This window comes from Panthera leo, chromosome A2, assembly GCF_018350215.1.
Source record: "Panthera leo isolate Ple1 chromosome A2, P.leo_Ple1_pat1.1, whole genome shotgun sequence".
Taxonomy (NCBI): domain Eukaryota; kingdom Metazoa; phylum Chordata; class Mammalia; order Carnivora; family Felidae; genus Panthera; species Panthera leo.
Genome location: NC_056680.1, coordinates 9760506 through 9787340, shown reverse-complemented (window position 1 = coordinate 9787340; position 26835 = coordinate 9760506). Strand labels below are relative to the sequence as shown.

At 52.8% G+C, this 26835-nt stretch overlaps 2 protein-coding genes across 9 annotated transcripts; one reads left to right on the top strand and one right to left on the bottom strand.

The window, feature by feature from the left end:
- The first annotated feature begins 82 nt into the window (after positions 1-82).
- Positions 83-24677, top strand: BRME1 (break repair meiotic recombinase recruitment factor 1). Of its 8 annotated transcripts, none has more exons than XM_042928622.1 (12): positions 83-147; positions 445-508; positions 944-995; positions 5072-5249; positions 8195-8276; positions 8511-8621; positions 12483-13787; positions 17120-17230; positions 17473-17561; positions 19560-19652; positions 20755-20945; positions 23379-24677. In XM_042928622.1, exons 1-11 carry the CDS (start codon positions 116-118, stop codon positions 20924-20926), a joined length of 2289 nt encoding a protein of 762 aa, XP_042784556.1. In that variant the 5' UTR covers positions 83-115; the 3' UTR covers positions 20927-20945; positions 23379-24677. The 8 variants fall into 8 exon arrangements, with proteins under 8 accessions (XP_042784556.1, XP_042784558.1, XP_042784562.1 ...); XM_042928627.1 differs by lacking the exon at positions 83-147 and adding an exon at positions 179-263; XM_042928626.1 differs by lacking the exon at positions 83-147 and adding an exon at positions 185-258.
- On the bottom strand, positions 22350-26501 carry NANOS3 (nanos C2HC-type zinc finger 3). The gene is made up of 2 exons (XM_042928631.1): positions 24623-26501; positions 22350-22672 (listed from the first exon to the last, which is right to left on the bottom strand). Exons 1-2 carry the CDS (start codon positions 25116-25118, stop codon positions 22605-22607), a joined length of 564 nt encoding a protein of 187 aa, XP_042784565.1. The 5' UTR covers positions 25119-26501; the 3' UTR covers positions 22350-22604.
- Positions 26502-26835: the final 334 nt, after the last annotated feature.

Here is a 26835-nt window from a genome sequence, read left to right as displayed (position 1 = left end):
CGCGTGCGCACTGCCGGGCGGTGGGCGGGCCGCGGGCCGCGCGGGAAAGAGGCGGGGCGTGCGCGCGTGTGCGGGGGCGGTGCTGCCATCGCGCCTGCGCACGGCGGTGCCGTGAATGCGCGGGAAAGAGGTGGAGCGCGCGCGCAGGTGTGAGGGGCGGTGTCGGCCGCGCGGTTCGCGGCGTCGCGCGGCCACCTGCGGGCTCTGGCCTCTCCTGGCGGCCCGGGTCTGGACATTCCATATTTTTAGGTGGCCGGGGTAGGGTTAGTGTGGGTCCGGCCCCCGGAAGTCGGGCCCACAGCGCTCGGGCTTCGGGCCTTCTCCGCCCTTCCCCGCCCCCGACAGTCAGCGCCAGACCCCCGGCCTCCGTGAGGGCCAACTTTTGCCCTTTATTTTCTCAGAAAATTCTAATGCAAGTAATTTAACCGAGTTGTTCCCCGACAGATCCAGGCAGACCTACCCAGTTCCTGATAAGGACAGAGTGACCTTGACAACTTCTGTGGCCCAGGTCGGTGTCGGCTTGTCTGGACGGCCCCAGGCATCCCCCACAGGGCTCCCTGACCCTTTGAAGGGCCCCAGGTGGCTCCTTCCAGGGTCCTCGGGTGTCCCTGGAAGGGCCTCCGACCAGAGCGGAGAGGGACGGGGCTTCCCATGTTCTGTCCCGACGTGGGGACTAGAGCCGTGTCCCCAGGGCTTCCCAGGCGGGCGGGCCGTGGCCTGAGGTGGCTGTGACTCCCCCCCCCCCCCCACCATGTTCCCTCGGGGCCCAGCTTGACCTCCCCGCCCCCCCCCCCGTCCCCCCCACCCCCTGCCCCCACCCCGCATCCCGGCAGCCTGATGGGCCAAGGTGCGGGGAGGGTGGCTTCTGCCCTCAGCCAAGGTCACTGGGGCTGTACCCAGGGGCAAGGACTGCTTACAACGATGGGATTCTGCTCATTTTCAGATTTCTCAAAGGAGGGATAAAATGACCAAGAGGAAAAAGCTTCGGACTTCAGGTATTTGGACACTCAAGTTGACACGTCTTTATTGCTGCTTCCGGTTACAGGAGGACGTGGGTCTGTTTGTTGTAGAAATGCTAACGCGACCCCGGCAAGCCCCTGGGCGGGGGGAGTGACTTCATACGAGCTGGTGAGAAAAGTATGAATTGTGGAAACTGCATATGGTAAAAAAAAGTGAAAGCTTTCTGGAGTTTCCTCCACCCTCGGGTGGGATCCCACAAGCTTAGGGCAGGGGTGCGCTCTCAGAGACAACCTGTGAATAGAGCTACAAGGTCTTTTTTTTTTTAACGTCTATTTTTTTTTAACTTTTTAATTTTTTTTAAGTTTATTTATTTTTGAGACAGAGGCAGAGCATGAACGGGGAAGGGGCAGAAAGAGAGGGAGACACAGAAATCGGAAGCAGGCTCCAGGCTCTGAGCTGTCAGCACAGAGCCCGACGCGGAGCTTGAACTCATAGACCGCGAGATCATGACCTGAGCCGAAGTTGGACGCTTAACCGACTGAGCCACCCAGGTGCCCCTTTCACATCTATTTATTTTTGAGAGAGAGAGACAAAGTGGGATCAGGGGAGGGGCAGAGAGAGAGGGAGACACAGAATCCGAAGCAGGCTCCAGGCTCTGAGCTGTCAGCACAGAGCCTGATGTGGGGCTGAAACTCATGAACCACAAGATCATGCCCTGAGCCACAGTCGGACGCTCAACCGACTGAGCCGCCCAGGTGCCCCCAACTACAAGGTCTTTGATATACTACAGGGTCATCGGTTGGTGGCTAAGTGTTTCACTCTGGAACCAAAACCCTGGGTTGAGGGCAGCCTGGGTGGCTCATTCTGTTGAGTGTCCAACTCTACATTTTGGCCCTGTGCTGGGATTTGCACGGAGCCTGCTTGGGGTTCTCTCTCCCCGTCTCCCTCTGCCCCTACTCTGATCGCGTTCTCTCTCTCTCTCTCTCTCTCTCAAGATAAACAAATAAACATAAAAGAAAAAAAACTGGGTTCATTCTAGCTCTCATGCTGGCCCTGTGATTGCAGATGACTTACTTTGTGCCTCAGTTTCCCCTTTCTGTAAATAGAAGATAATAAAGGCACCTACCCTGTCCATTCAAACAATGATTCTCAACCTGGTGGGAGGATTTTTTGCTCCTCGGAAGACACTGGAAATGTCTACAGACATTTTTGGTTTTCACAACTGATATATGTGGGGAAGGTGGCAGGGACTGGCATTTAGTGGGTTGAGGCCTGGGATGTGCTCAAAATCCTAGAATGCGCAGGACAGCCCCCCACAACACAGAATGATCTGGCCTCAAATGTCAACAGTACCAAGGTGGAGAACTCTGCCCTAGAGCTCACATGTGGATTAGTATTTGTAAAGCACAGAGGATAGACCCTAGGTATACACAAGTGTATGCTGCTGTTGTGATTCTCCCCCCAGACTTAAAAAAAAAAAAACAAAAACAAAAACAAAAACAACACACACACACAAAGAAAACAAACAAAAAAACACCTTCATTCTAAAGTAATTTTGGTCTTACAGAAAACTTGCAAAAATAGTTCAGGGTTCTGTCTACCCTACCTCCAGCTTCCCATGAGGTTAATGTCCAACAAAACCACAGGACAACGATCAATCATAATATTGCATATGAAGCCAAGAAATGAACCTCGCTACACTACTTGTTTCAAACTTTCCTATATATACACCAATATAGTGTTTTCACTGGAAAATAGAATCATCACACATATCGACCTATAATCTGTTTTTTGCTTTATGGGATATCACAATCCTCTTTATTTGTCAACCTACATGTACGTTTCTTCACTCGAAAAGAAAAATACCCAACATTACATAGTATAGCACCACCTCCTTGTCATTGTCTAAGATAACTTAAACCTCGTAGAAGTTTAGAAATGATCACTTACTGGCTAATGAACATAAGGAGTAGCACTCATTTCCCACCCCACCCCCCCAACTACGTGGGACAAAAATTAGCAATGGATTGAAAATGTTTTGTGTAGAAATGAGCAACAGGCTGCTTGGAAACACAGGAATTTCACTGACCTTGGAGGGGGAAGCTGGGGACAGCCAGGCCCACCCACAGCATGTCATTTGGGGCCTCTCTTGGCAGTGGCCTCCCTAGCTCGGTGGACCCCAGGCTGGCCCAGGACAGCTGTTTCTGTGTGTCCTGGAAGGGGTGGGGACAGAGGAAGATGATTCTGGCAGGTGGTGAAAGAAGCCCTTCCCTCCCAACGTCTTTGGCCTTTGGCGTTGAACATAAGGTTCTGCCTTAGTTTTTCTTAAATTAGTCCTGTGGGGATAGATCACAGGAAGGAAATGGGAGGCTCTTCACTTCTGTTGATATTTTTGTTTTTTATTTGGTACACATGTCCATTGGATGAGTAAAGCGAGCTGGTGTTTGGGCATCGTAAGAAACCAAATAAACAAAGCTGCTCGATTTTGCCTTTTTTGGCAGACCACAGGGTGGGAATATGCTTGTGTAAGAAGCATTCGTTGGAGCCTTGCTCTAAGTACAGCACTGGCGCGGGCACCTAAGCAGGGTGCACCGGCAGGCGGGGCAAGGATGAGATCCAAGGGTGCCGCAGACTCAGGTCCTGCCCTCATGACCCTCAGGGTCTAGGCAGGGGAGAAAGAAAATTGCTTCTCGCCGGGAGCACTAATTCAAATACATAGCAGTAAGGTAAAGTTCTAAAGGGGTACACGTGAACCATAACAGAATCAAAAAAATTACAGAAAAGTCACAGTGGTCTACTGGAGCACAAACAGCCAAGTGAATGCTAACGAGGACCCTAGTGATAGATGTTGGGGATGGGGGGCTCATTCAGTGGGTTTACTTCTAGCTGAGGTTGGAAAGGATCTACCTGACTGAACTCCAGAAAGACCACCTGGTTTGCCTTTTTGTTCTCACTGGTCAGAGGCACGGTACATAGTAGGTACTCAATAAATGCTCAAGTGCACTTAAGTATGCAGGCTCTGGAGTTGGACTGACTGGATCCCATTTCCAGATTCCTTGGCCTCCAGGTGCCTCAGCTTTCTTATCTGTAAGATGGGCAGAACAGTGGGATGCTGCCTCAAAGTTTTATTACATACCCAACTTCTCAGGATAGCGTCTGTCATGGAGTTGTCTAGGTTCAACCTTTATCATTTGTTTTTTGAATAAATGAGTAGGTCGGGGCCAGGTTTGGAGAGGTACTACAAGTCAGCCACTACTGGCAGTTTCCGTGTAAGGGTGTTCCCTTCATTCAGCAAATAGGTGTTAGGCGCTTAATTGCTTTCAGTGATGGGGAAGGTATTGCAGATATTGAAGGGGCCGAGGAGCAGCTGAGATGTCACCTCCCTAGCACTCGATAACTGTAGGTCCCAGTTTTCCCAGGATGGATATTCTGCAGGCATCACAGAAAACTAGAGTGGTACATAATTTAGTCCTATCAGTGTTTCCTGGTGGTGATCTCTGTTTTACACGTGTGTTTATTTAATCATGTACCAAGTATTTATTGAGCACCAGTGGTATACTAGATGATCTTCTAGGCACTTGAGACTCAGTAGAGAGTGAGATAGACCCCTCTTTGTATGGAGCAGGTTGTATTGAGGGAGACAGAAAATAACCAGTACATCAGATACTGGCAAAAAAAAAGCTGTGAAGTGAATGAAACAGACCGTGGGTCTCTATAGGGGGTGCCCTATAGAGAAGTCAGGGATGGCCCTCTGCAGGAATATTTGAGCTGAGACTCAAGGAAGCCAGTACACATCTCTCCCCACCTTCCCAGAGAGACAGGTGGCTGGACCAGGTTGTCTTATGTAGTTTGGTGCCAGGCCACATCAGGATTTGGTCTCAGTCATGACCAGTCCTTAGGTAAAAAGCCTTTGAATCCCATGGCCACCTAAGCTCCTAGACAAGGCTCCATCCCATCTCTCTCTCCAGGCTAGTGTCAGAGCAAGGGTTTCCTGCTCTTGGAACAAGCTTGTTCATGTTGCAACAGTGGCCCTGCCATGTTGGTTGTCAGCCATGGAAGTGCCTGCTCCTTGTACCTCCCATCCCTTCATTTTCCTTTCTCTCTAAACTAGGTGGAGAAGGAATCCGTCCTCCAAAACTCCCAAAGAACCCAAGGCTAGGAGACTCTGGCAGGCCCCCCCAGAGTTCTGAGTGGGGCTGTTTGTGTCTCCCTGAAGAGTCAGAAGGCAGATCAGGACCTGTTCCCTCTGCCGAACAGAGGACAGAGGAACCAGTACAGGCAGCCTCCAGGTAGGTGGCTTGGAACATTCCAGCAAGCCTTCCCACCAACAGTGGGCACAGCACAGCCGTCCAGTAGGCAGGATGCAAAAGCGTGGGGACAACCATGACCCATCCAGTGCCATGCCTCCCTCTGCGGGTTCAGGTCCCCTCAGGTTGCTTCTCAAAGCCATTCCTAGGAATCTCCTTTCCAGGGAGAAAGGTTGATATTTTAACCACGGGTAAGGAAAACCTTGAATGTTTCAAGGTCACTTGGTAATAGAATGCATCTTGTCCTCTGCTGGTCAAATCCATGTTTATCCCACATTCTTTCTTAACCAAGAAAGGATCGATGGAATTGTGGGTCTGCGAACTAAGAAGCCATGAAAGGGGATAGCAAATATTATGTGCCAGACAGTGTGCTAATAATAAACAGTTTATGTCTGTCTGTTCGTTTAATCCTCGTGGCTATGTGAGGTAAGTTTTTATCCCTGTGTCACAGGTGAGGACTCTGAAATTTCAAGATGTCAAGTGACTTACTTGCCCAAGGCTACTGAGCTGGTGCAGGGCAGGCTGGGGTCTGGCTGTGTCTGGCTCCTGTGTTCCTAACCACCATGGTTTCCCAGCTTCCTTGTTTTTATTTTCAGGAATATGTAATTAAGCACAATGGGGGAAAAAGAAAGATCTGGAGCATAGTCTATTCATGGAGTTAAACCACATGTAACTACAACAAAGTAGAAAGGGTTAGCAGGAGTTAAGAGGAGGATTCCTGCTACCAGAAGTCTTCAAAGAAAATATCATGGATCAGCGTACCAAATTTTCTGAGTAAACAATTGCGGCACATGGTCTGACCAACAGAGCTGTTTTTGGCAGTGGGGGCTGTGTGGTCGCAGGTCATTGCAATCTTAAGACTAAAGGCAGCCCTGTGGTGTGCGGGATATGAAGAGGGGCCGCATGTCACAACTAACCCGTTCTCCCAGACAGGTAGCATGATGTCACGGTGCTTCACGCTCCTGGAGAGGCCAGCAGGGCTCATGGGGTCCCAGGCACTGCCCACCCTACTGTCTAAGTCCATAAGAATAGTCAGAACCTACAGAAGTGGGTTCCCACTCTCTTTTTTCTGTTTTTGTTTTCAAAATGTTTAATTAAGAAATTCCATGTGCATAGAAGTACAACAGAAAAAAGCAAAGCCAACAAGCTTAACACATTTATGTTGAGAAATGAAATCTTTACCAGTACGCTAGCAGCCACCCAAATAATCCACTCCAATTAAAAATTTTCAAACTCTTGGGGCAGGGTGGCTCAGTCGGTTGAGCATCGAACTTCAACTTAGGTCGTGATCTCACAGTTCATGGGTTCGAGCCCCATGTTGGGCTCTGTGCTGACAGCTCAGATCCTGGAGCCTGCTTCAGATTCTGTGTCTCCCTCTCTCTTTCCCTCTCTTTCTCTCTCTCTCGCTCTCGCTCTCGCTCTCGCTCTCTCTGCCCCTCCCCCACTCTCACTCTGTTTCTGTCTCTCGAAAATAAATAAGCATTAAAAATTAAAAAAAATTTTTTCAAACTCTTGCTGTCAGTATCTAGATTTATTCTGTCTCCATAACCTCCTGACAAGGTTTAAACCTGTTACTGTATCTTCGTACTTTTTCCTGTTCCACTTATAAAGGTGAAATCGTGAAGGTTTAGTTCCAGATTTTGATTTTTTTTAACAACACATACATCCACATTTATTTAGATATAACCATAAGTCTCACAATCTTTTTAAAAAGACCTAATATTTGGGGGGCGCCTGGGTGGCTCAGTTGGTTACGTGTCTGACTTCGGCTCAGGTCATGGTCTCGCAGTTTGTGAGTTCAAGCCCCGTGTCGAGCTCTGCGCTGACATTGCAGAGCCTGGAGCCTGTTTTGGGTTCTGTGTCTCCCTCTCTCCCTCTGCCTCTCCCTTGCGCTCTGTCTCTCTCTCTCTCTCTCTCTCAAAAATAAATAAACATTAAAAAAAAAAGACCTAATTTTTTAAGGTCTTTGGGTTTATAATAAAATTGGAAAGAAGGTAATGGAGAGTTCCCATATAGACCCCTGCCCCCACACATGCATAGCCTTACCCATTGTCACGATCACTCATCAGAGCTGTGCATTTGTTACCCAGGATGAACCTGCACTGACACATAATAATCACCTGCAATCCACAGTTTACTTTAGAGGTCACTCTGTGTTGTATGTTCTGTGGGTTTGGGCAAACATAGAATGACATGTATCTACCATTAGAATCTCATGCACAGTATTTTCACTGCCTAAAAATTCTTTGCGTTCCACCTGTTCATCTCTCCTCTCTCCAACTCTGGCCCCACGGATCTTTTTATTGTCTTCATAGTTTTGCCTTTTCCAGAATGTCATAGCGTTTCCATCATACAATATGTAGCTTTTTCAGGTCACTTATTTCACTTAGTAACACGCGTTTAAGCTTCCTCTCTGTGTTCTCATGGCTTGATAGCTCATTTCTTTTAATGCCAAATAATATTCCATTGTCTGGATGCACCACAGTTATCCATTCACCCACTAAATGCAATCTCAGTTTCTGCATTTTGGCAATTAATGAATACACCTGTTTTTTCTGACATTGTGTCTTTTGCATCTACAACTTCCTTTCTCTGGAATTTGCAGAGTTGGGGGTTAGAGTGTCATTCCAAATGTGAAATCCTATTGTTATTTCAGGAGCCAATTCCTGGGATTCTAAGGGTAAAGTGCTGCCAGAGTAGGAAGCTTGGATTCTAGATGTGAGACTGCACCCTTCTTGGCAGTCACATGTCACCCTAGGCGCAGCTCCCCTTCTCCACCCCACCCTCTCCAAGCAGGTGCTCCAGGACCTCCCTTGTAGGAGACTGAGCACTACTTTGCCTTTGGATTTATTCTGTTTGTCTTACCACGCGCACGGACAGCTTTCCAGAACTTCAGAACCACCTCTGTTTTGCCTTTCTCCACCCAGCTCCCCTGCTGAGGAAGCACAAGCTCCCGCCAGTCTCCTCGGGGAACCAGAAAAGGAGCCAGCACCCCTTCCTCTTTCCCAGGTGAGCCTATTCTATGGCCTCATATATGTACTACAAACGCTGCCTCCCTTAAGCTGGAGTTCTTATCTCCATTCAGCGTCAACAGGCTGACAGGTTGGTGAGACTGTGTGCTGGGGATGGAGTGGAGGGCAAGGACTGCATTTGAAGCTGCAAGAAAGGAACTGGTTTGGCGTTTGTTTTCTGAGACCTCATTCTGCCCTTTATTGCTGCTTTGTTCTTGTATCTGGTTCACAGAATTCAGCCAGGAGGTTTGTCCCCCAGTTTGCAAAGTCCAGGAAGACAGTGACAAGACCAGCAGAGTTGAGGGAAGAGGACCTCAGGAGTGGAACCCCTAAAATCAGCCAGGTGAGCCCGTTTAGCTGCTTGGACCAGCCTTGGCTACTGAGTTCAACCTTGGTTTTCTTTGGCATCGGCTAGACCTGCATCTGTCTGCATGCCCTTTTTCAGTGCGTGATGCTACAGATGTGTGTGGAGTGTGTGCCACGCCTGTGTGAGGCGCTCAGGACAGCTGTGCCTGCACCCAAGTGGTCAAGGCCACAGCCCTTCTCCCCAGGTTGCATGATAGTAGTAAAAATGCAGAAAGACAATCCACATTCTGTCCCTGAACCCCTTTACTTCTTGGAAGCTTTTGTGTGGTTGGGGGCAGGGGATGGGTCTTACAGCGTACTTTCTTGTCCTTTCTACCATGAGCTCCCAGGGTGATGATGTCTCTGGCAACAGGGGCCCCTACAAAAGTGAGGGATGGGCATTCCCAGCAGCCACGTTTGTAATCATCCCCAGCGGAGAACACCCGATATCCTTTAATGGGCGAATGGCTGAACACACCATAGAGCACAACCCAGCAACGAAAGAGGAACAAACCAGTGATACACGCAACAATCTAGATGGATTTCTAGGGCGTTATGTGGAGTGAGAAAAGCCAGTCCCAAGAGGTTATATACCGTAGGGTTTCATTTGCATAACGTTATTGAAATGAGAAACTTATAGAGATGGGTTGGTTAGTGGTTGCAGGGAGTTGGACCAGGGTGGGGTGGGGAGGTGAGTGTGGCTACACGTGGCAGCACAAGGGACCCTGTGTTGGAGATTTCCCATATCTTATTTGTGTGGTGGATGCACAGCTTCCACCACTGAGAGAGCTTTGTAGAACTTCATACACACACACAAACAAGCATAAGTCAAGCTGGAAAGCCAAATAAGGTCGGTGGACTTGATCAGTGTTGGTATCTGGACTGTGATATTATACTCAGGTTATATAAGATGATACCACTGGGGGAAACTGGGTAAAGGGCATGACGAATCTTTTTCTGCCATTTCCTTATAACTACATACGAATCTACAATGATCTCACAAAAAGTGTAATTTAAAAACAAGAGGGGTCGGGGGGTGCCTGGGTGGCTCAGTCAGTTAAGTGTCTGACTCTTGGTTTCAGCTCAGGTCATGATCTTGCGGCTTTGTGAGTTCTAGTCCCATGTTGGGCTCTGTGCTGGCAGCGCAGAGTCTACTTGTGATTCTCCCTCTCTCTCTGTCCCTCCCCCGCCTCGTGCGATGTTTGTCTCTCTCAAATAAACTTAATAAATAAATATATACGTGCATACGTACATACAAACGAGAGGTCGGGTGCCTGGTTGGCTCAGTTGGTAGAGCATGAGACTCCTGATCTTGGGGTTGTGAGTTCAAGCTCCATGTTGGGTGTAGAACTTACTTAAAAAAATAATATTAAAGGGGCGCCTGGGTGGCTGGGTCGGTTAAGCGTCCGACTTCAGCTCGGGTCACGATCTCACGGTCCGTGGGTTCGAGCCCTGCGTCAGGCTCTGTGCTGACCGCTCAGAGCCTGGAGCCTGTTTCAGATTCTGTGTCTCCCTCTCTCTCTGCCCCTCCCCTGTTCATGCTCTGTCTCTCTCTGTCTCAAAAATAAATAAACGTTAAAAAAAAATTAAAAAAATAATAATATTAACTAACTAATAAGAGGGGTCTTAGCTTCACTGTCGACTGAAAATGTGCAGGAAATGCTATGTGTAACTCAGCGGCTGGTTGCCAGTGGCTTTACTGAAGCCAGACTGACAGGCCATGACCTTCAATACTCTGATATTTGCAACACACACCCTCCTAGAAAGGTTGGACTTGACTGATGTAGGGAGGTATCTGTGGAGGAGGCATCTCCCTCAGTGCTGATAACTGTATGGAAGAAGCATGGGAAGGGGGGGACAATCGCTGTCTATAGGGTGCCCTTGGGTACAGACCTCAGTCCCTACCTATCAGATGTAATTACTTGTAGTCCAGTTTGAAAGGAGAGTTGATGGCATGGTTGTGAGAGGAAGGAAGGTGATGGGTTGACTCCAGGGTTTGGGGCCTGAATAGCTTGAAGGATGGAGTTGCTGTAGTTGAAACAGGGAGCCTCTGAGGGCATACTCAGGAGCTGGTGTCGGTCATGTGACATTGGATGTCACCAGGAGATACCAGAGGGAGATTCCAGATACCAGTGTCTCGACTTGGGGGAGATCCAAGGGCTGCAGTGGTTCTGCAGGTTTAGGTCTGAATGCCTGGATTGAGCTGCCATCTACCTAGGGGACAATATCTATATACGTCCCAGTCAGAACCCTCTTTCCCACCCTGTTCTGGTCATCTCTGTCTCCATTAGGGACATTTCGCTTCTCCCTCTCTCTTTTAAGTTTTTTTTTTAGTGTTTGTTTATTTATTGTGAGAGAGAGAGCAGGAGAGGGGCAGAGAGAGGAGAGAGAAAGAATCCCAAGCAGGCTCTGTGCTGTCAGCATAGAGCCTGATGCAGGGCTTGAACCCACAAACCATGAGATCATGACCTGAGCCAAAACCCAAGAGTTGGATGCTTACCCGATTGAGCCACCCAGGCACCCCATCTCTCTTTTAAGTTTTTTTTTTAAATGTTTGTTTATTTTTGAGAGAGAGAGAGAGACAGAGACAGAAAGAGACAGAGTGCAAGTGGGGGAGGGGCACAGAGAAGAGATACAGAATCTGAAGCAGGCTCTAGGCTATGAGCTATCAGCACAGAGCCTGATGTGGGCTTGAACTCACGAACCCACAAGATCATAACCTGAGCCAAAGTCAGATGCTTAACTGACTGAGCCACCCAGGTGTCCCTTAAGTTTTTATGTTGAAATAATTATAGGCTCATAAAAAATTGCAAAAATACTATGGACCCAAGTGTCCACTGGTAGATGAATAAACAAAATGTTGCATATCCATACAATAGGATATTATTCAGCCTTAAAAAGCAAAAACATTCTGATAAAGACTACAACATAAATGAAACTGGGCAATATTATGCTGAGTGAAATAACCCAGCCACAAAAGGATAAATACTATAGGATTCCACTTACAGGAGGTCCCTAGAGGAGTCAAATCCGTGGAGGCAGAAAGTAGACGCTCAATGCTTGGATGCCTGGGGCTGGGAGACAGGGATTAATGGGGACAGAATTTCAGCTTGGGAAGATGAAAAGAGTCTTGGAGATGGAAGGTGGTGACGGTTGCACAACAGTGTACATGTATTTTATGCCACTAAACTGTATACTTACTGGTTAAGATGGTGAGTTTTATATAATGCGTATTAGACCACAATTGAAAACAAAAACAGTACAGGGGCGCCTGGGAGGCTCAGTCGGGTAAGCGTCCGACTTCGACTCATGTTATGATCTCACAGTTCGTGGGTTCGAGCCCCGCATCGGGCCCTGTGCTGACAGCTCAGAGCCTGGAGCCTGCTATGAATTCTATGTCTCCCTCTCTCTCTGCTCCTCCCCTGCTCATGCTTTGTCTCTCTCTCTCCTTCAAAAATAAATAAAAACATTTAAAAATTTAAAAAAAGAAAAGAAAACAGTACAGAGAGGTCCTTGTGTGCTCTCCTCCAGTTTCCTCCAGTGGTAACATCTTCTAACTAGCATCCATTGCCAACAACAGTCAGTTGACGTTGACACAATCCACAGGCCCCCTTGATTTTTATATCCTTGATCTGTCCAAGAGGCAGTGTTGGTGGGAAGAAGGAGCTGATGGAAAGAGGGATTCCTCTGCTTCTGGTCCCCACTCCAGCCCCTGGGTCTAACTATGCCCAGCACTGGTACTGAATGGTACTGGGTGCACCATGTGTAACATCTGAGACTTTGTACAGGTATAGTTACAACTAGAAAAAATTTTAGTTGATTATTGAAGGCTCAAGGCTGGGTCTTTTACTCTCCATAGGAAACACCGCCAGGGCCCAGTAGCCAACAGGCCAGAAGCCGACTGCAAGAGGAGTCACTAGGGCTTGCTTCCTGGGAGGCCAGGGAGCTGGGAGCCCAGACCCAGGTAGACAGCACTCACCCTGAACACAGAGACCAAAACGCCGTGACACCTGTGCCTGGAAGTGGGGATTCTCCGCCCTCGGCTTCCACCAATGTCTCTCCAGAACGGGGGATGGTACCCTTGGCCTCAGAGAGGGCCAGCCAGGACCACCTGTCGGAGCAAGGAACCAATACACTGGATGGTGAAAGCAGGAAGGGATGTTGGGTTCTAGGCTATCATGGCCAGAAAGGGCTCCTGCTGAGCAGTGATGCTGAAGAGAAGGAGCCAGACCAAGGAAGCCTCCAGGAAGCAGGTGTCCAAGGGGGAGCAGAGGCTGACCTGCCGGAGGGGCACAGAGAAAAAGGAGACAGTGTCCTGGGTCCCTCCTCCACTCAGGGCCCAGAGCCCGGATCTGCAGACCAGGCCCTCTCTGACCCCATGCAGATACCCAGCAAGACTAGCAGGGAAGAAGAACAGAGCTGTAGCGGCCCAAGTCACTCCTCCCTTGGGACCGTTGTCATCACAGACAGGAGGACAGACCCCACTGAGCCAGAACAGAGGGCTCCAGAGGTGGCCAAGCCAGATGAACAGGCCAACACCAGGGCACCTTCCTCTCCCAGTGGGAAGGCCCCTGATGGAGGCCACAGTGGGGCCCTGCTCAGCTGCACACTTCTCACTGGGGAGACAGGAGGCAGAAGGGAGGCCAGGTGGGAAGACAAGCCCCCTGGCAACATCCTGGGGGGCCCTTTAGGCTCCCTGGCTCTGGATCGCAGGATAAAAGAGCCCATAGTAGGTGCCGGAGATTCCAGTCTTCTAGCCTCAGAAATGGGCCCACCTGTTGATCAAACAAGGGCGCCTAGCCTGGATGAAGAGGGACTGGGGGGGATGTGTGCACTGCCTTTGCTGTTGCAGCCTGAAGGTGAAAAAGCAGCTGAGTTAAGGAGCCAGAGCCCTAAAGAAGACCTTGACTGGTTCAATCTGTCTCTTGGAGCCTTTGCTCCTCCAGTGCACAGAGAAGCAGTGGGTGGCCCTTCCCAGGAGACCAGGGCCTGCCACGACCGCCCAGATGCCCCTGAAGATCCCACAGGCTGGTCTGAACCCCCTCCTGGCTCTGCAGACCAGGCTCTCTTGGGGGAGTCTCTAGCCATGGAACCTCACTTCCTGCCAGACAGCCAGATACAGGATGCCCTAGAAGTCCCTGACCTTGCAGCCTCACCTGAGCAGGTAAGAGCTTCTCCACATGATAGCCAGACCATCCCGAGATAGGTGTCAAGTGGCCATGAGCCCTGTCACAAAGCACCCACCGGTGGGGAATTTGGGGTGTGTGGTCGTCTGTTTATACAGCACACGGGTCTAGGGGAATGAGGTTTAGCTTCAGTGTGTATGGAGTCTGTGATTTTCCAGATAGGACAGTCCTGCCTTTCTTTCTGTAAGGAATTTTTGTGGGAACTGCAGAGCCCCAGGCAGTGACACACATGCATTCCATCAGCCCAGGCAGAGTTGATGGAGGTCCTCCATTCCTTGACTGCAGCCCCCAGGTGTGCCCACCCTCGCCACGCTTCAGGGCCTGGCCCTGGCTGCAGGTGCCTGAAGGATATAAAGAGGATGCCTGAAGCCTTGAGGGGTACCTTTGAAAAAGCCAGTGTTGTCAAAGCTGGGCATGGGGGAGAGGACTTCAGTCTCCAACTGAAAAGAGCCTTTGCCCATCTTAAGGGTCGTTTCAGGGTCCTGATATGAATTTTTTTCCAAACATATACAAGAATTTTGCTTTCCTGCTGGAATTCGTAGGGACTTTCTTTCCTTCAGGGATCTGCCTGCCCAACAGGCAGTGGGAGAGCTGCCCCAAATCACCTTTCCTGGCTACTGAGCCTGCACCGGCCATTGGCATTCACCTGTCTGGGGCAGGTGGCAGCCTTGCTTTGGCCCCACCCCCAGGGAGGCACCACATCCCTGACCACTGGCACACCTGAATCTGGGCTAAGTGCTTTGTGGTCACACCCTGGAAGGTAGGTGGTTCTGTTTCCACACACTGGGTGTGGATAAGAGGCTGAAGGAGGTTGGGCACCTGCCCAAGGTGAAGCAGCTGAGTGAAGCAGGCTGGGTCTGTTCCCAGGTTGGCCTGATTCTGCAGCTGTGCCTGTCCTGGAACACAGAACCCAGCTTGCTTCACAAACATTGGCCTCTGTTTCTTCGGCTGTCCTGTTGAAATGTTTAAAAAGTTAATTCAGGGGGCGCCTGGGTGGCTCAGTCGGCTAAGCGTCCGACTTCAGCTCAGGTCACGATCTCACAGTTCGTGGGTTCGAGCCCTGCGTCGGGCTCTGTGCTGACAGCTCAGAACCTGGAGCCTGTTTCAGATTCTGTGTCTCCCTCTCTCTCTGACCCTCCCCCGATCATGCTCTATCTCTCTCTGTTTCAAAAATAAATAAACGTTAAAAAAAAATTTTTTTTTAAAACTAATTCAGTTACATGCTTATCAAGAGCCTGCTCTTCCAGGAGTCAGCACATCAGGCGTGGTCCCTGCCCCTGTGAGGTTTGTGGTTGTACTGTTCCCACCTGCCTCTCCCAGAGTAAACATTTTGTACCCTATCATTTCAGCACTTAGTTTTTTTATACAATATGGCCCCGAAACACAAGCCTAGTATTTCATCTGGTGCCTAGCTGAAGAAAGCCAGCTGTTCCAGCCACAGAGGGGAATGTGGTTGGGTTGAGCAAATGTGAGTCTCCAAGGTGCTGCCTTCCCAGGGGATGGCCAAGGGTCATCTTTGGCCCTTCACCATGTTTACCTGCAAGGTAGCTTCAGACCAGGCCCCAGGTGCCACATGTGGGCCCCCAGTACCTTGTGCCACCCATTTCTCAATCACCAGATGAGTAAGATCATGGAAAGCCAATCGCCGTGCAGTCCACTCGTAACGTTTGAAGACAAGTACCTGGGATAGATGGGCGTTCAGCTCCTGGCACAGCTGAAATTTTATAATTGAAGCCCCATCCCTTGAAAAATATAAACCCCTCCCTTGGACAGAAGAGCAGTCTAAGTTACCCCCAGTCTCTGGCTGCTGGGCAGTGGCTAAAGGAGCAGTTGGGCTATCTAGTGGCATCCAGCAGGCAAAGAACAAGCCCTTCCTGATCGGCCACCAGTGACTTTGGGCTTTGAAAACACCAAGGAATCCGCAGTGGTGGGACCCAGCAGACAGCCGGGGTGGTCAGACCTGACAGGCCCCCCAGGGGCGGAAGCGCTGCCCTGACAAGGCTGCTGACGCCTGGGCACGTTTTGTTTTGATAATGGGCGTTCCCAAACAAGTTGGGGCGACCCCGGCACAGGCAGGTTCCCACAGAAAGCTTCTGGATGGGGCCCAGCAGGAAGGCTGCGTGGACAGGCACACTTGGGAATAGAGTGCAGGTAGATGGAGAGAGTGGCAGCAGCGGCCTGTCCACTGTCCCTCAACGGTGGCACAGCCATGAGCACTGCTTCGAGGGAGGCAACTCGGGGTGTCCCAGAGGTTACACAGCAATGACAGAGCAGTTTCAAACCCAGGTCTCCTCACAGGAAACTATGGTGTTTTCTTCTCATAGTAGCTCCCTTAGGATGTAACACTCCCCACAGAGACACTGGGGCCTCTGTAGGCCACCGCCACGTAAGTCACTTAAAAAAAGCTGATTCCACGTCCCTCTTGGGTCCTAGAGTGGTGGCCTCCAGCACATTCTGGAGGAGAACTGCCCTCACTGTGTCAAACATTCACAGAACCCTGGTGGAGGCAGTAGTACCTGTCAGGAGGGAGAATATTCCTCATGGCCAAGAACAGCACAGGGAGTTGAGTGAACATGTGATGCCAAGTTGTATTTTAAGCCACAGAGTCACTTACATGAAAGTCAACCAGATGCCTGGGAGATAACTGGACAGGCTTCCCAACTCGGCACTGCTGGCATTTGGCCCCAGATAGTTCTGTGTGGTGGGGCTGTCCTGTGCACTGTAGGGTGCTGAGTGGCCCTCCTGACCTCTACCCACAGCACGCCTATAGCACCTTCCCCAGTACCAAAGTGTGCCGACCAGCGTGAAGTGCCTAGGGGTGATCCTCCCTGGTGAGAGCCGCTGGGCTACAAGCAGCTCTTCACGTCTGTTCCTTGGGATTCAGGGACGATTTGCAGCTGTAAGCTGTAGCTCAAGCCCTTCATCCCATCCCCCACTGCTGTCAGGAGAGAGGGGCTGGGTTCTGAAAGGATGTCTTTTGGAACGGGTCCTGTCTTAGGACTTTGGTCCCCCCAGAAGAGGCCCTGGGCAGGCCACTCTGCCCAGCCTCTTTGCCTCTTTTCAGAGGGACATATGTCACCTCCATGATTGAGCCTGACATTTTCCATGAAAGTTAGACCACCGTTGACATTTAGAAACTTAAGCTTCTCAGGGTTATCTGGCTTTCTCCCCTATTAATTATAAATTTCCCTTAAAATGTATTTGCAAAATCTCTCCCTGACATGAAACCTGGCTGACCTCTTCCCCTCAACACCAGATGCCCACCTCACCCCAGTCACCATTACTGGGGGTCTTCTCTGTATCTTTCCAGATACTGCAGGATGAGCAGGAGACAGTGCTACACCTCAGCCATCAGAGACAGAGCCATCTGCCAGCACAGATCAGCTCTTCAGAAAGCACAGGCCCGGCAGGGGACACCAGGGTCAGGCCCCACATTGCCCTGTCTGCTCTTTTGGAATGGGGAGGTGGGGAGAGCAGCCGGGGCTGGCGGCCCCAGGGTCTAGCTGTTACGGCATCCCGTCCCTTCCCTACACCACTGTTCTGCAGGATTCTCTGCCTCCGTGTCCCTGACATGGCCTGGAGGAACCGAGAGGTCCCCTGCATGACCCTTCCCTGTGCAGGGCTCACAGCTAGGTCATTCATATGTGTGCTCTCTCTTCACAGTTGTTTCCTCTGGGGAGCAGGCTGGACTCTTGTTGGCCTGGCACAAGCCCACATGCTGATGGAGGCCCCCTCACTGACTTCCAGCTGAGGTAGACATGATGGGGGGAGGCTGACCCAGGACCCTTGCCCCAGTACCGGTTGTCCCTAAGTGCCTGGGAGGGGAAAACGTCACTGCTTTCCTGGAACTGGCGCTTCCCACACTCTCCCTCACCATAGGCCTGCCTTGCCCTGGATGGGCCTCAGTAAGGGAGCCAAGCCCCATCTTTCAAACTGTGCGTGTCGCCTGATCCCCATGAGTGGAAAAATCGTGATCATCGATCTACAGACAAACCACAGTCTCTTCCCAGAACCCCTGGGATGGTGCCCCCAGGTCCATGGGTTGTTGTGACGTACCATGTACTTTTTGTGGAGAGAGGTTCTAGAGCTTTCCCTAAATCTCTAGAGGGGAAGAGGACCCAGACAGGGCTAAGAACCGTTGGCCCATGTGACCTTGGGGTCTGTCCCCACTCTGGCACCTTCTGGCCCTCCAGGGTCCCTGACTGGTCCCATCGCCTCACTTGGCTCTGTGCCCTAAGACAGGCCACTTTCTCCCTCCTGCAGGCCATGGAGCATGTGTGTGCGCACGCGTGTGTTGGGGGGTCCTCTGTCTCTACCCCAGAGCCTTTCACAGTCCCATCACCTCCCTTTGTGTCCTTTCTCCCCACCCTGCCAGGCGCTAACACTGAGCCAGTCCTCTCCTGTTACCTTGTACTTGAACTGGCCTCTCTGCAGAGGCTGCAGCTTATCGATTATTCATGGCCAAGTTTCTGTTTCTGGCTGGCAAGTGTGGAGGAGGGGTGAGAGACACAGCCCTTGGCAGAATTTGTCTCCTTCCTCTTTCTCCTCCTCCCCCTCATCCTCAGGATAGAGGTGGCCACGTTCCCACCTCTTACCCATGCATAACATCTGTAAATAGTACCTGTTGTACCACGTGTTGCCACACACACACACACACACACCGCAAGGGGATCGGTGGTGGTTTAGTCACAGTGGCCCTACTATTGCTTGAGCAAAGAGGAGAGAGATTCATGTTGTGAATCTCCAGTGGCCTCTGATATGACCCACATGGATGACTGGAAGCCCCAGGCAGGTCATGGGTCTGGTTCAGTGGCCTGTGGCTGAGTGGGACGTGCAGAGGCTAAGGCAAGCCAGCTCAGGGTGACCGAGGCGGGTGGGGCAGAACTGGAGTTCCCACAGTGACAGCCCGGCAGACGCTGCCAAGCTGGGGTGTGGGAGGATTTAGGAACAGCTGTTGGCTGGAGTCCAGGAGGGCAGCCCACTGCCCACACCCGCAGGCCACGTGTGTTAGTTACAGTGGGTGCTGTGGTGCATCTACCCTTCCATAGATACTAATGCCATCCAGTGCCAGCTCTTCCAGGAATTGCTCTGGGCATGGGGGAGGCCGTGTGGGACAAAACACAAAACTTCCATCTGGTGGGGGTGGGAGGGTGAGAGACCAGCAAATTAGTCAGATGGTGAAGTGTTGAGAAAAAGACTGTGAGGAAGGGGTTAAAAATTTACAGTGGTGATCAGGGAAGGCCCCCTCCCCCCACCAGGAGGAGATATTTGGGAAAGAACATTCCAGGGCCCTAAGAAGTGCTCAGGGAACAGCCAGGAATTCAGTGTGGCTGGAACAGGGGGGGAAGGGAATGAGAAGGAGGGGATGGGGTCTGGAGGTGCTGGCAGATGGTGCAGGGCTGCAGGGAGGGGCACTGGGCCCGACCCGGTTTCCATTTTCACAGCCCACCCCGCCCCAGCACTGAACGGGGGACAGGCTGTAGGGGCAGGAACTGGGGGCCAGGGAGGCTGTGGCAGCTGTCCAGACAAGGACCAAGGTGGTGGGGAGGCGGCTGGATTCTGAGTGTGCTTCTCATGGTACAGCTAGCCAGGTTGGCCATGAGGGCTCTGCCTGTGGTGGCTTCCTATCTGTAAAAGGTATTAACATCCAGAGAAGACCGCTCCAGGCCCAGCAAAAGCCCCCAGAACAGACTTTGACAGAGCTGTCCAGTGAGGTCAGGCTTCATGTCATCCCTCCCTTCCCCCCCCAGGACCTGTGTAGGGATCAAAGCTTGCGAAGCTGCCAGGATGGAGGACGCAACAGACACCGTGCGTGGCCTTGTCGTTGAGCTCTCCAACCTGAAGTAAGCATTGGGCAGGGATCCACGGATGAGTGGGGTGGGAGGGGTGGCAGAGGGGACAGGGCCTTGGAGGGTGGTGGGGAGGGCCCAGTGCCAGCATCTGCCTGTGTGCGTGTCCATGACCCGTGAGTGTGTAGGTGTGTGAGCTTGTGTGGGAGAGTGAGCAGCCACTTGTGCCCGAATGAGAGGTGGGGTCCTCGCACGGACGTCTGGTGGAGCACAGCTCCTGCTGGCACTTCCCTGCAGCCGGCTGATCATGAGCACCCACCGGGACCTGGAGGCTTTCAGGCGCCTCAACTACAGGAAGGCAAGGCCAGCAGGGAAAGCGCCGGCACCCTACACATCAAAGGGAGCTGGGAATCTCCCTCCAGGGGAGCGATCCTGGAGGGATTTGTAGATTACTTCCAGACCACCTCAGGAGCGCCCTGTGCGCACACTTGTGTGCAAGCTCACAGTGCCTATGCGTGTTTCCTCTGCGCTGGCCCCCAGAAGTGCCTGGTACTCCTGCCAAACAGCTGGAAACAATCCCTCGGCAGACCCCGGAAAGCCTGCAGGCCGTGTGTGCCCCCTGGTTTACCCTAGAAGATGCTCCAGCGTTTCCCCAGTGGGCCCCAGAAACCTTCCCTCAGCCTACCCAGAAGTCAGCTTTCCATGGGAAACACAGGAGGCCAGGCCTCAGTCAATAGCCTCCCTTGGGAGTTGGTTCGGGAGGGGACCTGCTCCTCCCTGGGGCTGCAGCAAAGGCCAGAGGCAGGAGGCTGGAGGCTGACTGGGCCCCCAACACTCAGGAAGCCAGCTGCTCTGAGCAGGGCCCATAGCTGCCCAGACGTTTATCTGGATTTGCAAATTTCAGTTCTTTAGCTCAGGTTATGGGAGGTTCAGAATTTGTTTCTTTCCTGGAGGAGAAAAGGGTTCCCTTTGTTGGCGGTACCTTTGTTTTTCTCCAGATTTCCATTTTATTTGTTCTGGTTAGAGCATTAATAAATGATTCCCTAGTGTGGATCTGGACCTGTTGTTTGGGGTTTGAGGCATTTTCAGTTCCTTATGTTTTGCCCACAAACCTCCCTAACCACCTCTTTCTCCTTTTACTTCTCATCCTCCCCAGGAAGGCAGGTTGGGCCACTGCCGGGCCCTGTGAATCAAGGGGTCCCCACAAGATGCTAAGTGTGTCAGTCTCCAGGAGTGGGTGGCTGTGTGTCCATGTGTGTGTACACATCCAAGCACACACACACACCCATATCTGTGGGGCAACAAGCCCACTGAGACATCATAGTTGATCACCCAACTGCAGAGTTGGCAGGTTTGCTTTGAGAGCTCAGATGGCCTTACCCATCCCCCAAGGAAAAAGCTGCTTCTAGGCCCCAGACTGGAAGGAGGCAGTCCTGGGGGATTGTTACTGATACAAACACAGCTAGTGGCTGCAGGTGCTGCTGTCCAACCCATTTTACAGAACACGATGCTTCAATTAAATTGGTCACCAAAACGTTGACCAGACTGGAGACTTCATTAGTCCTTTGACCTGTGACTCCTGCACCCATTTCCTATAGTCAAGGCAGAGATCCCCTCCTACTGCCTTCTTAGACCCCAGGAAACCCCATGCTGGAGGAGAACAAGGTGGGTCATGGTCCCCCTTCTCCTGGCTGGATGTGCAGCTTCTTCCTTGAACCTGCCTGGACATGCCCCTTCTCCTGGTACCCTGGGTCTCAAGTGCCAGCAGCTCTGGCCTATACAACGAGCACTTACAAGCAGCTGGGGGTGGCTGGGATGTTGTGTCCCCTAACCCAGTTTGAAACTCTTGGGGCTGCTAAGGAGCCTTCCTCTGGGTCTTCTTCCTCCTCCTTCCCTCCTCTCTCCAAGCAGAGGGACCAGGCTGTCCTCAAGGACTATCTCCCATCCCCAGCCCTCCTCTTGGGTGGCCTCGGGTCCTGGTCCACGTCCAAAAGCCAAGGGCCAGAGGGGACCTGCAAAATCCAAATCCCGCTTCCACCCAACTCTGGGAGGCCGTGTGAGCTAGGGATGGAACCCCAGACCCCAGGCCAGCCCTTGGCTTGGGGGAAGAACTTAGACAGACACTTGCCACCTGCTGCCCTCTGGAGGCCAGGGGAGCAGACAGGGAGTGGGGATTCCCACAAGCTCAGCCTTTGCCCCAGGAGAAATGGATCACACTACCTGGTAGGGACAGATCTCCCTCCCCTGCCCAAGCAGAGCCAAAGCCATGATGCCTTCTGCCCAAGGCCTTGGCTGGCCCAACCCCCCAGGACATATTCCCATTCTTTGCCAACCCCCTCAAGAAGTCCTTCCCTGTTCTGAAGGGTCTGGCATGTGACTTCATGGCCTTGGTTGCTGGGACATCTGTGATGACCTAAACATTCACTGAGGGCCTCCTTGGTCAGGATGATTTGGGGAGGAGGGGGAGGGACAGTCTCCTATCAAGCCCCCACCTCCAGGGTGGAGGATTCTGCCCATTTGGCATGTCAGTGTGTGAGAGATGGCTGGAAGGGAGTTCAAAAATACCAAACATCACAGAAATGGCTTCAGGGTGCTAACCGGGCAGCACGTGCCGTGCTCAGGTGCTGGACTGTCACCCTGTGGTGCCCACTCCCATTGAGAATAGAAAAGAGGTGCCCCATCCCCTCTGGAGCTGTTCACACTACCTTGTCCCAAGACCTGGCCTCTTCTGACGCTGATCCATTCATAAGCATTTATTGAGTGCTGAGTGGGTGGCCAGTGCTGGGGAGGGAGGGCCAGGGTGACCGACAGCCACCTCCTTCCTCATGGGGGGGCTCTTTCAGCTGTGCTCCCAGGCCCTGCTCTCTTAGCCAGGCCTCCAGGCTGGGGGAAGGGCCCAGGGGCAGGTCCTTGCAAAGTGGACCTTCCCCAAAATACATCTTCCATCGAGCTTGGGTCCCCACACCCAGGGGAGGGCAGCATCTCCATCCTCCCTGCACCAGTCTCCTAGGCAGAAGTGGAGGGACAGCAGGAAGAGGGTGAAGGTCCAGAAGACTTCCCAGCACCTTTGGAACCTGGATTTTAAAAAGCGGAGGGAAGGAGAAAAACGATAATAGGGTATGATTCAAGGCTCTCAAAGTCCTGGTTCAAACTTCAAGGCTGCCGGGGCTCTGGCGCCACCTGGGGGCCGCTCCTGGAATAGCATCCCTGTGACCGCCAGATCAGGACAGCCCAGGGTGGGACCCAGAGCTGGATACAAAGCCCAGAAACTCCCACTCTGGCTGGCTGCGCTGCCCCCTTGCGGCTGTAGGGCTCTGGGACTCCACATTTGTTACACCCAGAATGTTACAGGAGGCTGGCCTTTCTGCCAGTATTGTGGTGAGGGCTGCTCCACCCCACCCTCCAAACCTGGGGAGTTTTCCTATTCCCTCCCACTTAAGAGGGGAAAAAAAGCAAATTGTGAGGCCATCATTTCTATGTACCCTCGGCTTCCCCCATTTCCCAGTTGGACTTCACTGCATCTCTTGGGGAATATGGTCTTCTGCTGGAGGGACTCATCTCTTTGGACAAATGTTCCCAGCACAGCTTCTGGGGGTGAGGGTGAGACGGTCCCGCCCAGTCACTTCCCTCAAGGAGCTCACACTCTGATGGAAGAGGCTATACCCACATCGGGCACCCAAATGGGCAACAATATGGCCCAGTCGGACCTGCCTCTTCTGTTAGCCATCTTCCACAAAAGCAATTAAAGTTGCTAAAACGATTTGTTTTAAAACCCCACAGGAGCTGAGGCCTTTCGCATCTGTAATAACTGCTGCCACGTAAACTCGAACTACACCGAGCCTGCGGCCTGCCTGGTCCCTGGCCTTCCTGCCTGGCTGGGAGCTCGTTAGAAATGCAGGTGCTCAGGCCCCACCCAGACCTGCAGAAATGGAATCCACATTTGATGATCGCTATGGGGTGACCCATGGGGTGAGCCAGGCAGTGTGGGGCCAGTTTAGACCTCAGGGAGGCTTCAGCCAAAGCTCTCATAAACTTATGCCCCAGCTGCCCTCCTGAGCTGATCCACACACAACCTGACGTTTCCCTGGCTGCTGGGTCTCTCCCTCCTTGCTGCCTTGACACCTCGGCCTGGAGGACCAGCCTCCTTCCTGCCTTCTAACACTCTGAAATCTGTCCCGACAGTCCAGCCTACCACGGTCTAACATACTGTTAACATGCAGACCTGGTCTTGCCCCTTCCGTGGCTCCCTAGTACCCAAGTCCAAGATTTATAAGGCTTTTGTGCTGTCCCCCCCAAGTCTCTGACACCTCTTCCACCATACATGCACACACATTCTGTCCCAGATACGTTAACTTCACTGGGTTCCTGAACGAGCTCCGATGCCTGGGCCACACTTCTCAGCACTCCATCAAACTGAATTAGACTTTCAAAAGTCACTTCCCCCAGGAAGCCCTCCTGGACCCCTCCATCCGGATCCAGGTGCTTCCTCCGGACTCTCCCATTCAGCACTCATCACACTCTCTGAAATGCCGCTCTCCCATCTACATTTTCACATCACTGACCCAGCCCAGCACTCAGCACAAAACAGACACCCAAGCTGTTTGGCGAAAGAGTGAACAGAGGAGGAGCATGAAGAAGCCAGGGTTCAGAGACGCTGAGAACTTCTCTCAGGCCACACAGCTCCTAAGTGCCAAGCAGGACTGGAGCCCCTGCTATACCTAACTGCAGATCCCACTACTAGTCCCCACAGCCTCCCCGACAGATCCCCCCCATGCCTGGAAAAGAAGGCGTTTCCCACATGGGCCCAAAGAGGGAGAGTCTTGCCCAAGGCCACAAGTTAATCCCAGCCCCAGTTTACTCACTTTGGGCAACACTTATAGAATATTGCTCTAAAGTTTCTACACAGATCATCTCCCCCCACCCCTCTAAAGTGGGTGCTTGGGTTAACCCCACTTCATAGAGGCCCCGAAGGACTCAGCCACAGCCTGGGGCAGGTCCCCTCCACAGCGGGTCTCCCCAGCCACCTGCACAGGCTGCCGCCGCTGCTCCCGCGCCCGCTGCTCCCGCGCCTGCTGCTCCTCCTCTGCGATGCCCCGAGTCCTGCATCCTCGCCTTATCAGGCCGGGATACCCTCTTGCCAGCCGAGTTGCGGGTGGTATAGCTGTAGACGGAGGTGTAGCCCTGGCCAGTGAGCGGGCAGAAACGACGGGTGTGGGCACGCTCACGCGTAGCGCCGCACTGAGGGCACACGTAGTCACGAAGGATGGGACACAGCACCCGGCCGGCCTCGTCCTTGAGCACGTGGGACTGGTAGATGGCCCGGGACTCTCCGTTGTGTTTGCAGAAAGAGCACAGGCGTTCAGGAGCTGCTGAAGATTCCGGGCTGGGCCTCTGACCCCCTGGCCCTGGAGCTGGCTGTGGCTGGGGGTCCAGCCTGGTCTCAGGCTCCCCTTCCCCACGCAGAGCCCCGACCAGGCGTGCCAAACCCAGGTAATCCGTCCATAGGTTGAAGGTTCCCATAGCTGGGCAGCGTGTGTGCCAGGTAGAGGGGCAGAGAGAAGCAGCCTTGCCTGCCCAGAGCTCCGCTTTCTAACCCGTCCTCTGCCCCTCCCTTCCCCTCTGTGGAGCCTAGGAGTCTGGGCTGTCAGTTCCCTCCTTATACCTCCAAGGGAGTGTGAAGGGGGAGGAGCAGGCCATGGGAGGTTCCTCATTGTCACAGGGGGGCTTGCTGCCGCTCCCCCATAAAGGCACCTGCCAGGGGATACATGGTCTCTAGGTGGGCTGGGGGTGATGGGGAGTGACAGGACACAGGCTGCAGGGGGCACCCACAGTTGGGAGCCACCCCCCACACAGAGGGGCATGGGGAGGGCTACCCCTGCCTACCCCTCTTGGAGGCCTGTGAGGCCAGCCAGTCCTGCCCCACAGGGAGACGGGGAGGGGAGGGGGAAGCCCCACCCCAAAGACAAGCACTGATGTAGTCAGTAACTTAGTAACTTGTGTCTTCCTTCCCCTGGGCTGGGGGAGGGGCCGGGTGCCCCTGGGCTCTTTGGGGAAGGTGGGGAGCCACATGATGCACCGGCTGTCTCTGGAAGGGGGATGGTGCCTGGTTCATGGGGAAGGCCAAGGATCAAGACCCCCAGCTCAGGGGTCCCTCAGGGAGCTTTCACACCTATTTCAGCGGAACCACTTTCATGGACGAACACCCTGAGGTATGAGGCCACCCGCCCATACTTCACAAAGACAACACAAAAGCCAGTCTCCCCCATCCAGTTACCATAGCCCCTAAGGCTAGGTGCTGGCCCTGGGGTGGACAGGAAGTGAGAAAACATTATGGGGGCAGCAGAGGCACAGGCTGGGTTAACGGAGGGGGGACCCCCCCCCCGGCACCTCAATCCCCACCCACTCCCTCAAATGAGACCCTCAAGAGTTACCCAGGTGGGGCAGAGACTCGGCAGATGAAGGGATGAGCAGGCACTGAGGTGCTAAGTGGGCAACCAAAGGTAAAGCAGAGGTCTGTGGGTGCTGGGCCCAGGACCTAGACACAGAGAAGAGGGGCTCTGCTGCCTGCCCACCCCATTCATTGGTTGACTGACTCGTTCAAGAAATCCTAGTCCTGAGTCCTCTGGGAACAGGGCTCACTATCCCGTCAGGAAGGTTTTCCAGGTGCCTCCCAACTCCCCCCACTCCCCTGAATTTATTCCCCAAATCAGGCTTGTGTCCATAAGGATCCCAGATGCCAGCCCTCCCCAAGGGGTGAGGAGCTGAGGTCAGGGCGTCGCGTGAGTGGGTCTTATCCCCTAGTCCCTTCCCCTCAGGCTGTGTCCGGCCCAGCCACAGTGACATTCATCCCTCGGTGGGTCTGGCCTCCGTCCTCACAACCCACCGACAACAATGAATGTTGATTGTGACCTTCGCTGTGGCCTAAAGGAGGGGATGCCCAGGCTGGATCTGGGAGCTACCCCGGCCCTCCAGATATAGAAGGCAGGGGTCATGATGGGTGGATGGCAGTTCCAGGCCTCGGGGTCCACTCAACGGTCGATGGTTTGCCTGAGCTGCCCAAACTCACCGACAGGTTGAATGTTCCCCCAAACCCTTGGCAACTTCTCCGGGGGGGGGGGGGGGGCAGGACTGGACAGTGGGGTCGGGGCAGGAGAGACTGGAGGGGGTGAGGGACCTATTAACTCAGTAATTCAGCAAGCAGGACCTGTCTGCTCCAGGACCTGGAAAAAGCACAGGA

Coding starts and splice junctions, on each gene's coding strand:
- NANOS3 (XM_042928631.1), bottom strand. CDS start 25,118: ATGGGAACCTTCAACCTATGGACGGATTACCTGGGTTTGGCACGCCTG. Junction 22,673..24,622: donor AGCGGCGGCAGCCTGTGCAG/GTGGCTGGGGAG, acceptor TTTAAAATCCAG/GTTCCAAAGGTGCTGGGAAG.
- BRME1 (XM_042928622.1), top strand. CDS start 116: ATGCGCGGGAAAGAGGTGGAGCGCGCGCGCAG. Junction 8,277..8,510: donor CACCCCTTCCTCTTTCCCAG/GTGAGCCTATTC, acceptor TCTGGTTCACAG/AATTCAGCCAGGAGGTTTGT. Junction 17,231..17,472: donor GCCCGGCAGGGGACACCAGG/GTCAGGCCCCAC, acceptor CTCTCTTCACAG/TTGTTTCCTCTGGGGAGCAG.